Source organism: Chenopodium album, chromosome 10, assembly GCF_948465745.1.
Source record: "Chenopodium album chromosome 10, dcCheAlbu1.1, whole genome shotgun sequence".
In the NCBI taxonomy this organism is placed as follows: Eukaryota; Viridiplantae; Streptophyta; class Magnoliopsida; order Caryophyllales; family Amaranthaceae; genus Chenopodium; species Chenopodium album.
In genome coordinates, this window is record NC_137843.1 from 9,617,768 (window position 1) to 9,632,145 (window position 14,378).

The 14,378-nt window shown below is 36.0% G+C and overlaps 3 protein-coding genes across 4 annotated transcripts; all 3 read right to left on the minus strand.

Moving 5' to 3' along the window:
* Positions 1–543: 543 nt before the first annotated feature.
* LOC145564756 (uncharacterized) lies at positions 544–1,362 on the minus strand. Its single transcript, XM_081624967.1, has 2 exons — positions 1,159–1,362; positions 544–963 (listed from the first exon to the last, which is right to left on the minus strand). Exons 1-2 carry the CDS (start codon positions 1,360–1,362, stop codon positions 544–546), a joined length of 624 nt encoding a protein of 207 aa, XP_081481093.1.
* A 1,071-nt stretch (positions 1,363–2,433) lies between these two features.
* LOC145564757 (uncharacterized) lies at positions 2,434–3,273 on the minus strand. Its single transcript, XM_081624968.1, has 2 exons — positions 2,976–3,273; positions 2,434–2,765 (listed from the first exon to the last, which is right to left on the minus strand). Exons 1-2 carry the CDS (start codon positions 3,271–3,273, stop codon positions 2,434–2,436), a joined length of 630 nt encoding a protein of 209 aa, XP_081481094.1.
* Positions 3,274–8,443: 5,170 nt separating this feature from the next.
* On the minus strand, positions 8,444–12,941 carry LOC145563469 (uncharacterized protein At4g19900-like). Of its 2 annotated transcripts, XR_014094545.1 has the most exons (6): positions 12,719–12,941; positions 12,071–12,137; positions 11,061–11,555; positions 9,945–10,374; positions 8,988–9,040; positions 8,444–8,853 (listed from the first exon to the last, which is right to left on the minus strand). XR_014094545.1 is itself a non-coding variant. In XM_081623915.1 (5 exons), the coding sequence occupies exons 3-4, from the start codon at positions 11,553–11,555 to the stop codon at positions 9,970–9,972; spliced, it is 900 nt and encodes a 299-aa protein (XP_081480041.1). In that variant the 5' UTR covers positions 12,071–12,137; positions 12,719–12,940; the 3' UTR covers positions 8,444–9,040; positions 9,945–9,969. The 2 variants fall into 2 exon arrangements, 1 of the variants encoding a protein (XP_081480041.1); XM_081623915.1 differs by having other exon boundaries at positions 8,444–9,040; positions 12,719–12,940.
* Between the last annotated feature and the right edge of the window lie 1,437 nt (positions 12,942–14,378).

The following is a 14,378-nucleotide window of genomic DNA, read 5'->3' on the forward strand; positions in this document are numbered from 1 at the left end:
GTCCAATCCACGTCCAGGCGCTTCCAGCAGCGAGCAGAACTTCACCCTTGAAATCCCTTGCCACAATACCAAGCCCCACATACCCATTCCCAGCCATATGTGCATCAACATTGAGTTTATTCACACCTTCAAGAGGAGCAGCCCAACCAGAAGGGGAGTTGCAGGGGAGAGAGCCTTGAATACCACTTCGCACTTTCTGATTATACTCTCTATAGTCTTCCACAAGTTGGATAAATCCCCTTGTAACCAAACCCATCTCCAATCTCAATTGTTCGTGCACCCATTTATTCCTCCCAAACCATATAGCCCACACCAAGCTAGGATTTTTCGAATCTCCTTCTTCTCATACCTGTCAGACCACCGCAGCAGCATAGAAGCAAAAGTATCACGCGAAGCATCAAGGATTGCAGCAGACAGTTTGTACCCTTCCCATATCATCCTAACATCTTCACATTCAAATAGCGCATGATCAATGGTTTCAGCCTCAATTCCACACCGAGGACAAAGAGCATCATTAGCTATATATCTTCTAAACATTTCAGCCTAGACAACCATGTTGTCTCTGCAGATTTTCCACACAAAATGTGATAGCTTTGGAGGACCATCAAGCCCCCACACAACACGCCATATCGCATTGTCATCAGCATTAATGTTTGTAGCTCCAAGCATGCCTAGCCAATAGCCCGACTTGACAGAATATTCACTATTTTTCGTGCCTTTCCAGTAGAGCTCATCTTTTTCTTCGAACATAGAAAAAGGAATATGTGAGATCATTTTGGTGTGCTTATCTTCAACAAGCTCACTTAAAACAGTCAAGTCCCATTCTTTGCACTGATGGTTGATTAAGCTAGCAACTGTTAACTCAGCATTAACATCACTGTTCGGTTTTGGTGATGGGGGAAACGAAAGGCCAAGAACCCAATTCATTGACCACACCTTCACTGATGCACCATTTCCAATGCGCTAACCCAACACATCTAGCAGTAGAGACTTAGAGCCCCACATGCTTCGCCACGTGTAGCTTGGATCAAAACCACGGTAAGCTTCTACGACAGTTGCATTCTAGAAATACCTAGCTTTCAACGCTTCATGCAGCAGTGATGAGCAATTATTGTGGAGCTGCCAGATTTGTTTAGCCAATAAGGCTTGATTAAACACCTTTAAATCTCTAAATCTCGTTCCCCCTTGTGATTTTGGTTTGCATAATTTATCCCAAGATAACCAATGCATTTTTCTATTAGTGCCATCCGAGCCCCACCAGAAACGAGCAATAAGTTGATGTATTTCATCAATCAAGCCATCGGGAATTTTAAACACACTCATCATGTAAGTCGGTATAGCTTGTGCCACCGCCTTAATCATAATTTCTCTCCCGGGTTTCGATAGTAGCTTCTCCTTCCAACCCTATAACTTCTTCCAAATTCTCTCTTTCAACATTGCAAAGACGACTTTCTTCAATTTTCAATGATAGTCGGAAGCCCCAAATATTTCTCATGTTTTTCCACCTCTTTGACACCCAAAGTATTCACAATCGCCACTCTTCGATTATTCGGTACATGTTTGTTGAATACGACATCTGTTTCATCAAGATTGACATTTTGACCCGATGCTATCTCATACACACTGATTATATCAGTAATAACTGAGCATTCTCTAACAGTTGCCTTCGCAAACAAAATACTGTCATCGGCGAAAAATAAGTGTGACACCCTAGGAGCCCCATTGCAAATTTTAGCTCCATAGATTTGTTTTCCACGAGCTGTTTTTGCAATTAAAGTAGAAAAAGCATCAGCCACCAATGAGAACAAATACGGGGAGATAGGATCTCCTTGTCGGAGACCTCGTGATGGACACACGGAACCTGAAAACTGCCCATTAATCTTAAAAGAGAAAGAAACAGTAGATAAGCAGTCCATAATCCTTCCGACCCATTCGACACTAAAACCCATTTTAAGCATTACTCTCTCCAGAAAAACCCATTCAACCCTATCATAAGCTTTTTTCATGTCAAGTTTAAGAGCTATTGACCCATCTTTACCTTCACCTCTCCTTTTCATAGCATGGAATATCTCAAAAGCCACAAGAGCATTATTCGTAATTAATCTCTTCGAAACGAAAGCACTTTGATTTATAGAAATAATGTCTCCAAGCAATGGTTTAAGTTTGTTAGCCATTGTTTTCGAAATTATTTTATAAATCACATTACAACAACTAATAAGCCAAAACTCAGTGATGCATTTCGACGTATCACATTTTGGGATCAAAACCACACAAGTACTATTCACATCCTCAAGATTAATTAATCCACGCCACCAAAGTTTCACAAATATGATAATATCATTTCCAACGACATGCCAAAATTTTTGAAAGAAAAGAGCATGCAATACCGTCAGGGCCTGGGGCTTTATTCGGATGCATTTGAAAAAGAGCATTTTATATCTCCTCATCTGTGGGTTCCGAATTTAGACTTTCATTCATTTCTGTCGATACCATTGTGCTCAACCCGACCATAGCTTGATCAAAGTTAGTCGGATTTTTAGTAGCAAAGAGAGTGCTGAAATAATTCGATACAATTTTTTCGAGCTCCTGCTTCCCCGTACACCACACATCATCATCATTAAATAGCCCCTGGATCATATTTTTCTTTTTCCTTTGACTTGCCTTATGATGAAAATAGGAGGTATTTTTATCACCATCTCGAAGGGCATTAGCACGGGCCCGAGTGTACCAGTAAGACTCTTCTTGCTGATGAAGAATATCAAGTTCTGATGATAGAGATGCACATAATTACAGCATAGCAGCATCAGGGAACCGAGCTTGCGCGTATGAAAGTTTTGCTTCAATATCATGTATCTTCTTCTTTGTACTGCCAAAAGCTTTGGGTGCCCACCGAGACAAAGATTCAGCACAAAGTCCGATTCGCTGCCCAATCGGATTGCTAGCACAACCATCCTATGCTTCCTTCACCACCTCGCCACACTCAGCATTAGATAACCAGAGAGATTCAAACTTAAACTTCTTTTTGTTGCGCCTTCTTTCATAATAATTTGTTGTGGACATAACAATAGGGGTATGATCAGAAATATACATGGGGAAATGACAAACATGATGATCAGGGAATATGTTACACCACCCCAAGTCCGCTAGAAATCTGTCCAGCCTCTCCCTAATGATCGACCCCGGAGTGTTACCCCATTTCCAAGTAAAAGCAGACCCCTTATAGCCTAAATCACGAAGGCCACAATTGTCAATCGCACCCCGAAATGCATCCATCAATCTTTCAGCTCTCGGGCACCCCCTTCCTTCTCATTCATGCTTACAATTTCATTGAAGTCACCGAACATCACACGCGGGAGGGAACTACTACTCCGAATATTCTCCATCATTTCCCATGTTAAATATTTCCTCTCTGTTTCAGGCCACCCACAAACCCCCATCGCCCGCCATACCGGTACATCCTTATGATTTAGAACATCTGCAATGACATGATGAGAAGAATATGACCCAATTGAGATATTAATATCCCTCCACCAAAGACCGATCCCACCCGATAATCCTACACTGCTAATACAAATTCCAAGTACAAAGCCACATTTTTTTCGAATTAAATCTAAACTACTTGCATCGATCTTTGTCTCTATAAGAAAGACAATGTTTGGCCTCTTTCTCCAGCACCAATCCCGGAGAATGTTAATTGTACGCGAGTTGCCAAGCCCACGACAGTTCCAACTAAATATTTTCATGGCTCTTCGAGGGGTTGGTTCACTCCAACACCCTCTACTTGATACAAACCGTCACCGAATCGAATTTCCATCTCATTTTTTTGTTTTTTAGCACCCATATCATCATTAATCGATGCATCAACATCACCCAACGGAGCTAGCTGCCTCTTTTTTCCCCTCACCACACCCATAGCACTAGTAGCCTCCCCCATCTGAACATCATCATTCCACCCTCTAGCTATTCTTTTCCATTTTCCAGACCCTACATTGCACCCCTTATTCACGTTCAGCCCCCTATTCTCTAGACAAAAATTATCCCCCTCAATACTAGATACCACAACATCCTCCTTTTGCATTTGATGATCGTCAGTCTCCACCACATCCTAATAACCATCAATAACTTTAATTATCTATAAGTATATTTTTTAAAAGTTATATATTGTGATAGTACTTATTTAGACGATTTCAACAAGATCCTACATGAACATGTTTTTCCTTACATATAGTTCACTAAAGACGGTCAAAGGTAGGGTGGTGAATAGCGTAAAAGTCAAAGCGGGTCAAGTTAAAAAAAAATGGAAGAAGTAAGAAACTATTTGGTTCAAATATGAAAAATTGAATGAATTAGATTAAAATGGGTTGTTTTAAGGGATTTTAGCATTTGGCTCTTGAAAAAGCCTTGAACTATGAGTATTTGGTCCAAGTATGCCTATTCACTGGACCGAAGATCAGAAATATAAATTCAAAGCTTGAAGACTAGAACAGTTCTATTTGGGCCAATTTTAGAATTTTTTTTTTTATATATTTTTATAGCATTAGGGAAAAAGAGAAAGATAAATCTAAGAAATTATAAGATTGTTAATGCCTATTTTGAATGTCTAATATATGATAGCTCATAATATAATAATATGTATAGTATATTTGAGGTAAATAATTAATATTATAGAGGTTGTTAGATGCAAAAACCAGTTTGGTCCAACATTGATTTTTAGTGGTTTTGAATTGGATCGGATTGAAGGGAAGATCAAAAATTTAAAATTCTTATCTCAAAGACCGGACTGGTTCTCTTTAGTTCCAATCAGTCCGGTCCAAATTGGTTTTTAAACACACCTAGAGCCTAGGTCCAAGTCATTAAAAAAGTTATAATAAAGATTTGTTGCACAGGTTTAAGGTAATAACTTATCATTGCTTTTTAGTGATACAATTGATTTTAATTGCTATATGTAAAACTTATCATTGCTTTTTAATGATGCTATTGATTTTAATTGTTATATGTTTTATGTCATTAGTTTTTGCTTAGTGTTCAAAATATGTGATAGGAATTGTGAAAAGAAAAATGCTGCATTTTAAAATTGTAAATGTCTCAAACAAAATCAAATAGCTCCTAAATAATTAAGTTTGAAAATTGAAATAGTCTTTATATAAATAACAAAATCATTTGTGTACACTTAATTTACAATAAAATAATTGACACAAAAGACTAACAAAATAAAAATAAGCGATTTTTTTTTTTTTATAATGTTCAGTTCAATTTAGACGTGCACATTACTATCCATAAGTCGTAACCTTGTTCAGTTGTTCCTTTGTTACAAATTTCCATAAATCCATAATCCATACTTCATTACCATGCCAAAATCATTTGTTTCAAATTACTCCATACGAAAAATAAAATGCAAGTCCACCCACAATAGTGGCTGATTGCCCCTGATTGGTATTACTACGTATTGTTTTGTTAATAAAATTTTCAATGGGCCTATATTACACATGACTATGTAAGATTATGGCATTGCGCATACAAGCCCAACTATTTATTATTTGTCTTTTTTTTTAAGCATAAAAAATCTAGGCTCTTTGCTAAGGGCGTGAACTTATGCCACACCCATGCAGGTCAAGTCATACTTGAGGCAGAAGAAGTGAAGAACAAGCAGCAAATGCTCGTGCTCCTATCTTCGGTGAAGTAGCTTTAGCACGGCGGTGCAGCATTTGGCACGGATGCGCAACTCGTTCCAGGAAGTTCGATGTGCACAGTTTGCCATCAGTGCAAGATAATTAAGAAATGAAAGACAAGCCTCTAATGAACTGAGTATGGCATAATGGCTTACATTTGTGGGAAGTTTTTTCTTAATGACGACCTATTTTAGGCTTGTCCAAAAAAAGTTGTTATGATATGACTATACGAGTACATGTTAAAGTTTCTAGAATAGTAATACTCGTAATTTATGGTTGAGTTTACCATTATACCCTTATTATGATTGAGTGATGAAAAAGATAAGAAAGTGCCCAACTTTCTACAAGAATTTTGAGTGATATTTTGTGTCATATGCCTAACTATAAGATGTAAACGACACATGATTAATATTCAAACCGGACCAGTAAAACATTATACGGAGTGTTTCATATCTATAAACATCATAATACTTTTGAATCAATATCTATGTACCTATGAACCAGAATAACCTCCTCTCTTGAATGAGCTTCCTTCAACCATTTATGGTTCAAATGCTTCTAGTTATGATTCACATCCTTTTGACCTAGATACAAGAAACCATAATTCACCAGCATACTACAAAGGACTACTTCTCTACTTCTATTCTCTGTTCACTCAATATATGACAACAAGAGCCATCTCTTTATAAGCCGATAATTTTACACAGAGAGAGGATACGGCCAAGGATTTTTTAAGCCATTGAAGCAGATGATATTCGAATGGATTCCCACATGGCAAGAATACTACAACAGATATGAGGTTATGGTGCTAGGCTAGAGTGGTGATAACTGATAAAAGAAGCACCAGCTACGAAAGGAGTCTATGAGCTAGCATAAGATCAGCAGTGATGTAATGACAAACTTTCTTTGCTTCTTTTCACCCCACCTTTGCATTTTCCTACAGATTAGACTACCTTAGCCAGTTACAAAGGAAGTTTCTAAGCTGATGTACAAATCAGCAGTTATGGAATGACAAATTTTCTTTGCATTTTCTTCACCCAGCTTTCGATGAATCCTACACTTGAATCTATAGCATACATACAGCACTGACCAGAGAAATTTTGGGCTCAGTGATCTGCTCTATGTTTTTCGGCTCCAGAGACTGAACCGTAAAGGATTGATACTTCACATATCTGCTGACATAATACCTCAGACACTTACTAATCTACATAATGTTTTAAAAACACGAAGGATTGATGTCTTCATATGAAAGGACTCAATTAATGGCGTCTGCAAGATATCACAGCTAACTCTGCTATATTTCCTCAGCATGAACATGCAACAGGCAGGATTCTTTTTTCAGGATCTAAATTCTACAGTGTTATTCCTACATACTGGTTAATTACGTTCTTTCTTAACGTCAACCTCCCTCAATCAAAGGGAGACCCGATTTGATTGAATTTTGGACAACTCAATGTTTGCTGGGAGCTGTTTCCCACTAAATACAGTTCAGAGAGGTATAGATAAGTAGTACAGTACTGTAAGCGATAATTAGATATATTCTCTGAAGTAGCCAAGAATGTGAATTGTCAACCAAAACCTCGATTGCTCACAAGAGAACAAAGAACAATCACCAAATAAGAGCACACAGCAAAGCCAGCAAGTAGTAGGTTCAACTCAAGTACTCAACAACATGGGTTTTAAGGCATTCGTCCTCAATCCAAAAGGCCAGGCTAATATCTACTACATAAGAGATAGGTGTTACTCAGAAAATACAGACTAAAGATAATTACGTTCTCAGACTATCTTCACCAGTTAAATACCAGATAACTTAGTAAATAATTAGTATATCTATTTCACCTATTCCCTCTCCCCATTGCTACAATTCAGCTGACCTAATACAACTTCACCAGTGTCCTGTACTCCTGTCTCCTCTTCCCATCGGTACATCATCATTTTATCAATTAATTTCCGATTCCATTAGAGTTCAAGAAAAGTAATCTCCAAGACATTGGTATCCTTTTACCTAAACTTACCTTTCGGCTTCTATCATCAAAAATGGTGACCAAACCCTTGGATTTTATCTTCTCTACTGTTTTGGCTTCTTGCTATTCAGTCAATCTCCAGTTGCGTGGTACCACTGTTTACGAGGGTTGTTGTTAAGTAAATCAAAGAAATTAAATAATTTTCAACTCTAGTTTTTGGCAGTCCAAGATAGAATTTATAGACAACAAATAAAAGTCAACCAAATTCAGCTCATATATGTGAACTGAGGAGTATATATTCTTTGGTCAAAATGTGCTGCTTATTCTTAAAAGTTAAACGTTAAACTCAATTATATGTGGAAGCTAAATTATAGAGGAAAAATACTTATTTGACATTAAAAGGAGTGTCCATTTTACAAAAAACTATCATATATTTTCGTAATATGCCTAGGAGCAGAGATGCAAGAATAGAAGGTATAACAATCGAGTACTTAAAGTTTAGGGTATAAAATAAAAGGGGGCCGGGGTAAATATTTAAAATGGATGCTCACCATAGGCAGAATGAATACATTAGCCCCAAACTAAAAAAATCCATACAACATTCACTATTTTCACTTGTTCATTCCCGAATTTGAGAGTAATCTTGACTAAAGAAGTTAAGATTGGTCATGATTATTCCTTCAAGAAGAATGTATGGAAGTGTAACAGAACATTTTCCAAATCACAAACTTAATTAAATTGCAAGGGTTCAATATCCAAATTCATATCAAACATCATACCATATTGGTAGCATCAACCTTGGCCAGACACTTCATCTCAGAAAACTACACACAAATTACCAAGTGAGTCTACCAAATACGAATACTAACATAACAAATTGTATCAGGCAATCTAAATATAAATTTAATTGCCATGAAGATTGGGAAGTATTCCACAATTCTAAAAAAACAACCTAACATATAGACAGTGTCATAACTCATAACTACATACAACACTTGGATTGGGGGGAACCGGGGAAGGGGGCTAAAATAGTTAGGTCCTTCACTCGCCCCCAGTCATGAAACTCATGAGTAATGACAGGCCAAATATAGTTCCATATTGCCTCCCAACCGTTTCAGTAACTTTCAACTGACAATTCCAGCAGAACTCAGGGTCATTCTCTTCTTGTAAAATTTCAGCTAGCATACTATGCTCAAATCCTTAGTTACTTGTCTTCCACACTTAAAATCAGTGTTATACCACAAATGAGACGCGGTTAAAAATAAATTATATACTCAATGCATTCTATTTTACTCCGTAGAATAATAATGAATCCATGATACAATATATGGAAGCTGAGACCCATCAGCCATACCTTGAAACTGATATATAAAGCTTGAGCCAAAGTTCCTTCTAGATAACTCCTTCCTGTTAAACATAATCAAATTCAATTTAATCATCAAAGAGTTAACACATGAATGAATCATACAAGTTTCACAAAGACTTCTTAATATATATATTTGAATATTTCTTTATATGCCCAAAAAAGGAAGAATCCCTACACAAGCCACACCTTAATAATAGAATATTAGTGTAACCAGAATATCATTTAACCACACATGCTTAGTAACATTCTGGTTCTGGTTTCATTCCCACTCGGTGTAAACCAAATACCGATTTAGGTATATATTATGTCAGCTCTTAAGCTCTGAAATCCAGGGTGATTGTCAATATCAACAATTGTACTGAACAGACATTATTGTAAAACAGGCCCACATGTATGAGAAGCCAGACTAATGAGTTCCGAAAAGACATGATTGTATATAAATAACTACCAATATAAAGCAGAAAAATCGATCAACATTCTAAAGCCACTATTTGAAGACCGGAATATTAAACTTAGAATTTTACATATTAAGTGAGGGGGTTTGATACAGAAGAAGAATACAAGCAGTTAAACACAAGAATTTCAAGCAGACTACCGCAGCACATATAGAGCTATAATAGTTCCACATTATAAAAATTCTCATACTATCAGTTCCACAAAATTCTGAAAATCAGGGTTTCTATGAAATCTCCATATCATTTCCCAAAAAACTGATAACTAGGGCTATTATAATACTTCTAACAGTTTTCCTTCATAATAAAAATAATTCTCCCTATAGTAAATGTTGCAAGGAAAACAATATTTCTGCTAAGTGAAATCATCGTGAACAGCATCATAGTTTGAAGATTAGTCTATAAACAGCAAAAATGTAATTCACATGTTAACAAGAAGAGACCAGATAGAAGATAGGAACACAACTTTGAGTCATTAAAAAGAAAACTCAACCTTAAAACAGGTCCATTTGGGATCGTCATATACTAGCATGATTCACACTACTATGCCTTTTAGCTGAGTGGTCAGCATCAGCTTCCTTTGATTCAATATTTGAAACACCCAAGGGGTTCTTTTTTTTCAATCTGTGGAGATATTCCTTCAGCACAAGCTTATCTCCTCTTGTAAGTCCAGTTACACCAAACCCATCAGGGTCCTGCAAGTGCATATTGTTCACAGGATTCAACAACTCCAAGCTGGACCTGAACATCCTATCTTTTCTCAGAAACACACTCTTGGCATCGAACCAGGCTGCCCAACCCTCCCTCAGTGGTGAACCATTTGAATCCAATTTTAATAGAAGCGCATCCTCAATGTTATTAATCTTTACCACTTTCCTTCTCACCTCCTCATCTACAGGCATATCATCTGAACCAAATGCAACCTAGTCAAACAAATCTTTTCCTTTTAATCAGAGAGATCCATATTAAGATACATAAATGATATATTTTTACGAAAAATAAAAAAATAAAAAATATATATATATTATATTTTAGTAAAAAAAAAATAAAAAAATAAAAAAATAAAAAACTAAAGTCAGCAACTTCCAAGAAAAATCAACTTAGAAACCCAACTACAACCCCATCTCCCCCACAATTTCAAAAAAAAAAAAGGCAAGATTTGAAATAAAAAGGGTTTGTGGTGAAGGGCTTTCAGATCAACTAATAACATTTATAGGCATTTAGCTATCCAGAGTTTGAATTCATGACAAAATATACTCCCTCCGTCCTATATTATAGTTCCTATTTTCCCATTTTGGAGACCCAAAATGTTGTTCCTGTTTCTATTTTTGGATAGTAGGTAAAGACCATCATACCCTCATTTTTTTGTAACTTTATTCATTGTACTTTCTAAATTACCCTTAAATTTTCTACTTGCTTTGTACTTTTTTTCACTTTCCCTCTCTTAACTTTTGTCTATAATTGTACTTTTCAGCTTTTTTTATGTACTTCATTCACTTTCTCCTCCTATTTCTTAAATGCCGTGAAAAAACACAAACAGGAACTATATATTAGACAGAGGGAGTAGTAAAGTACCCCATAGAAAATAATTAAGAGAAAAAGAACCAACCTTGCTCAGCTTTTCCTCAGAAGCAATCCCAGCCTCAAACATCGTTGCATGAGCCTCCCACTGGTCAAACTCATCAATGGACTTTCCATCAAATGTACGACGAATAACATGAGATGCGTGATCAAAGAAGTAACCAGAAGATACAGTAGATGAAATCGTAGAATGCTCATTCTCCTCCCCTTCAGATTCTAAACTCCTCAGGATTTCCTCCTCATTGGAAACCTTGGAGTCATCATCAATGACATCAAGCTCATCAATTCGGTCGTCTGACAAAGTGGCTCTTAGGTCAGGATCAGAGTCTTGAAGTAGTGGATCCTCAACAGCAAAAAGATCGTCAAAGACTGCAACTCCATCATTCAGGAAAGAACCCCTCCTGTTTGCTGTGAGGCGATTGTAGAGAAGAGTGACTGAAAAGAGGAGGAGCATAGCTGATGCAACTGCACACAATTGCACTCCATACTGATTACGACGTCTTGTACGGAGTGTTCCAAGCATCTATACAAAACCAAATTTGAATAGAATCACAAACAACTTCTAGAGCTAAGACTCTCAACCTAGCCAATTTTAAAAAGGACTGTATAGACTGAAACAAATCTGCGACTTAATTTAACTCCAAAAGGCCTACTTTATACAGTGTACATATTGCTATAAGTTGCAGCTACTTTCAAAGTCATTTAGAGGATGAACAGAAAGCGCTCAGTGGGCTCATTTAGCTGCTAACGAAAGAAACCTATCTACAGAAGTATGCAGATCATTTGATATAAGAATGCTACAGCCAGTACAAGGTAATGATATCTGTGCTTTGCTTTCCATTTGGGGGAAAACTGTTGAACAAACTGATTCTTCTATAGCAATTCTTGTTCATTATTTGATTGAAAAGTTTGAAAATTTGTTTTGCTACTCAAACTTAATTATGCTAAGCACTGAATTATATTTATCCATTTAGTGCAAATCATGCTTGTAAGTTGTAATTATTGCAAGTTTTAACTTGAGGAAAGAGAGAAGTGTACCTCTGATAATACTCACACAATTAGTTTCTCCAAGTAAGTCCTGAATCCTGATTGCACAATGAAGTGCCTGCACACCAATTTTATGATAAACATATCATCAATTGATCGATCAATCGCGTCTACTGATGATTTACATTCTCTATTATCAATGTTAACACAATTACTCAACACCGCGAAAAACAACTTCCAAGTTAGACCATGAACTGAACCAATATACAGTATTTCTACGTTCATTACACCATTAACAAATAAACATCTTGCTCCAAATTTGTAATTCTCAAACAATTGGATAATATCCCATTATCCCTAGAAGATCCAGGTATATGTCCAAATAATTAAGCAAATCACAGCAAAAAAATTCCACTTTTTTGGCAAACAATTTTCCAACAAAACATTACTGTAATTGATTAATACGAAGTATAAACTTTAGATATAGTACATTTGATTAATTTTCAATCTTAGAAGGTAAATTAAATGATAATTAAACATGAATAAAACCAAGAACACAAAAACAGATCTTTACAGCAAATTTGATTATTACGAAGAAATAACAAACAAGATAAGTAAATTAAACTCGAATTTTTTTTAAAATAAATTACAATAGATCACTTGAGGAAAAAAACAAAGGGAGAGAGAAGGGGTAGTTACCAGTAAGTTAAACAAGAATGGCTGACAAACATCTACGCCATTGTCATTATGATCTTGAATTGTTCTGCAACTTATTTGCCAATAAAAATGGGAAATTTATTGGACAAATTTTGATTTACAGACAATTAAATCGGGCCAGCAAGCCGCCAAGCGCAGCAACGGGCTAAAAGTTAGACTTGGATTTGAGTAGATAAATCATTTCCGGTCAGTTTTGATTGAGAAAATACGGGTCATCTAGTGACGTTTACGTAAATATATCAAAAACTTTTATCAACTGTGGACTCTATAAATATTGATGTAAAGTCAAGCTAACTGGGATTTTCTATTGATTTATTTACGAAATTACCACTAGATAAACGTTTTTTTTTGTTTATCATGAAGATGAATTGGAGCTCCCTTATTTTGATTTAACTTACCCAATACAGAATTTACCGATCAGTTGGTTACAACCAGCTAGTCAAATTGGCTACTTTCTCCGTTTTTAAATACTTGCTCCATTTTTTCATGCGCGGAGTGTTAGGAGAAATTGGAGAAAGTAATAAAATATATAGGTAGTGGGGTTAGTGGAAAGTAAATTGGAAAAGAGAGAATATAAAAGTAATAAAAGTGGGCCCATTAGTTGAGATAAATAAATTAAATATTATAAAAGTTTTCTAAATAAGGAAATGAAGCAAGTATTTAAAAACGACTGCAAAAAAAATAAAATTGAGCAAATATTAAAAAACAGAGGGAGTAATATTTAATCGAGTAATGAATACCCTTAAATTTTACATATTCTATTCGAAAAGTAAGAGTTACGAGAAGTAGGAGTTACGAAGAGTAAGAGTCTTATTAATAAGTCCAGTTCAATAAGAAGAGTAAGAGTTACGAAAAGAGCCTAATTTAAATAAGACGAATAGAATAGTGTATAATTGATTTATGTACAATCAACTTTTGTGCAATTTGTTTTGTGATTATTGCAAAACACAAAGAGTAAGGGCCTGACTACATTAACTCAACCGAACTGAGCTAATTGGAGCTAAATTGAACTGAACTGAATAGAGTTGAAATGAATATTTTATGAGAGAAGGAAATTAAGACCTGAACTGAACTGATTGGAGCTAAATTGAACTGAACTAATTGGAGTTGAACTGAACTGAAATTAAGCTGAAGTTAATTCCTAATTCTACATTTAACAACATATTGTGATTTTATATATGAAGTAGAATAAGTATGACAAATTTTTATATGTGATTGACCACACCATGTGGCTGACCACATTTATTTATCTATTTTTGTTTTCCCATTTCTCATCCCTCAGTCCTCACTATATTCCCCTTTCTCTTGTTTTTCTCTCTCCTACCTTCCAACAGTGGCAATAAACATCTCCACTCTTCTTCATCTTCCCCAATCATCATCATCATTCTCTCACTCCTCACTTTCTTCTTCATTGTCTTTTTCTTCTCTTCTGCAACTCCTTCTCTCTCCTCCAAATCCTACTTCTCAATTCCAAACTCTAACCCTAATTACGGGTTTGAAGACCAATTCGTCGCATTTCTTTATCATTTTATTGGTTTTTTTGGTTAGTTTGGTGGGGTTGGGTTGTTCATCGTCGTCTTCTTCACACCACCGGAGTTACTTCGAAGGAGATCCATTAAAGAAGAAGATGATAAATCACATT

What these genes read in the sequence shown, in the direction of transcription:
- LOC145564757 (XM_081624968.1), bottom strand. Translation starts at nt 3,273, where the DNA reads ATGGATGCATTTCGGGGTGCGATTGACAATTGTGGCCTTCGTGATTTA. An exon ending in GTTATCTAATGCTGAGTGTG is followed by an intron (nt 2,766 to 2,975) that starts GCGAGGTGGTGA and finishes CTCTATCATCAG; the next exon opens with AACTTGATATTCTTCATCAG.
- LOC145564756 (XM_081624967.1), bottom strand. Translation starts at nt 1,362, where the DNA reads ATGATTAAGGCGGTGGCACAAGCTATACCGACTTACATGATGAGTGTG. An exon ending in CGAGATTTAGAGATTTAAAG is followed by an intron (nt 964 to 1,158) that starts GTGTTTAATCAA and finishes GTGTTGGGTTAG; the next exon opens with CGCATTGGAAATGGTGCATC.
- LOC145563469 (XM_081623915.1), bottom strand. Translation starts at nt 11,555, where the DNA reads ATGCTTGGAACACTCCGTACAAGACGTCGTAATCAGTATGGAGTGCAA. An exon ending in CTGAGGAAAAGCTGAGCAAG is followed by an intron (nt 10,375 to 11,060) that starts GTTGGTTCTTTT and finishes TTGTTTGACTAG; the next exon opens with GTTGCATTTGGTTCAGATGA.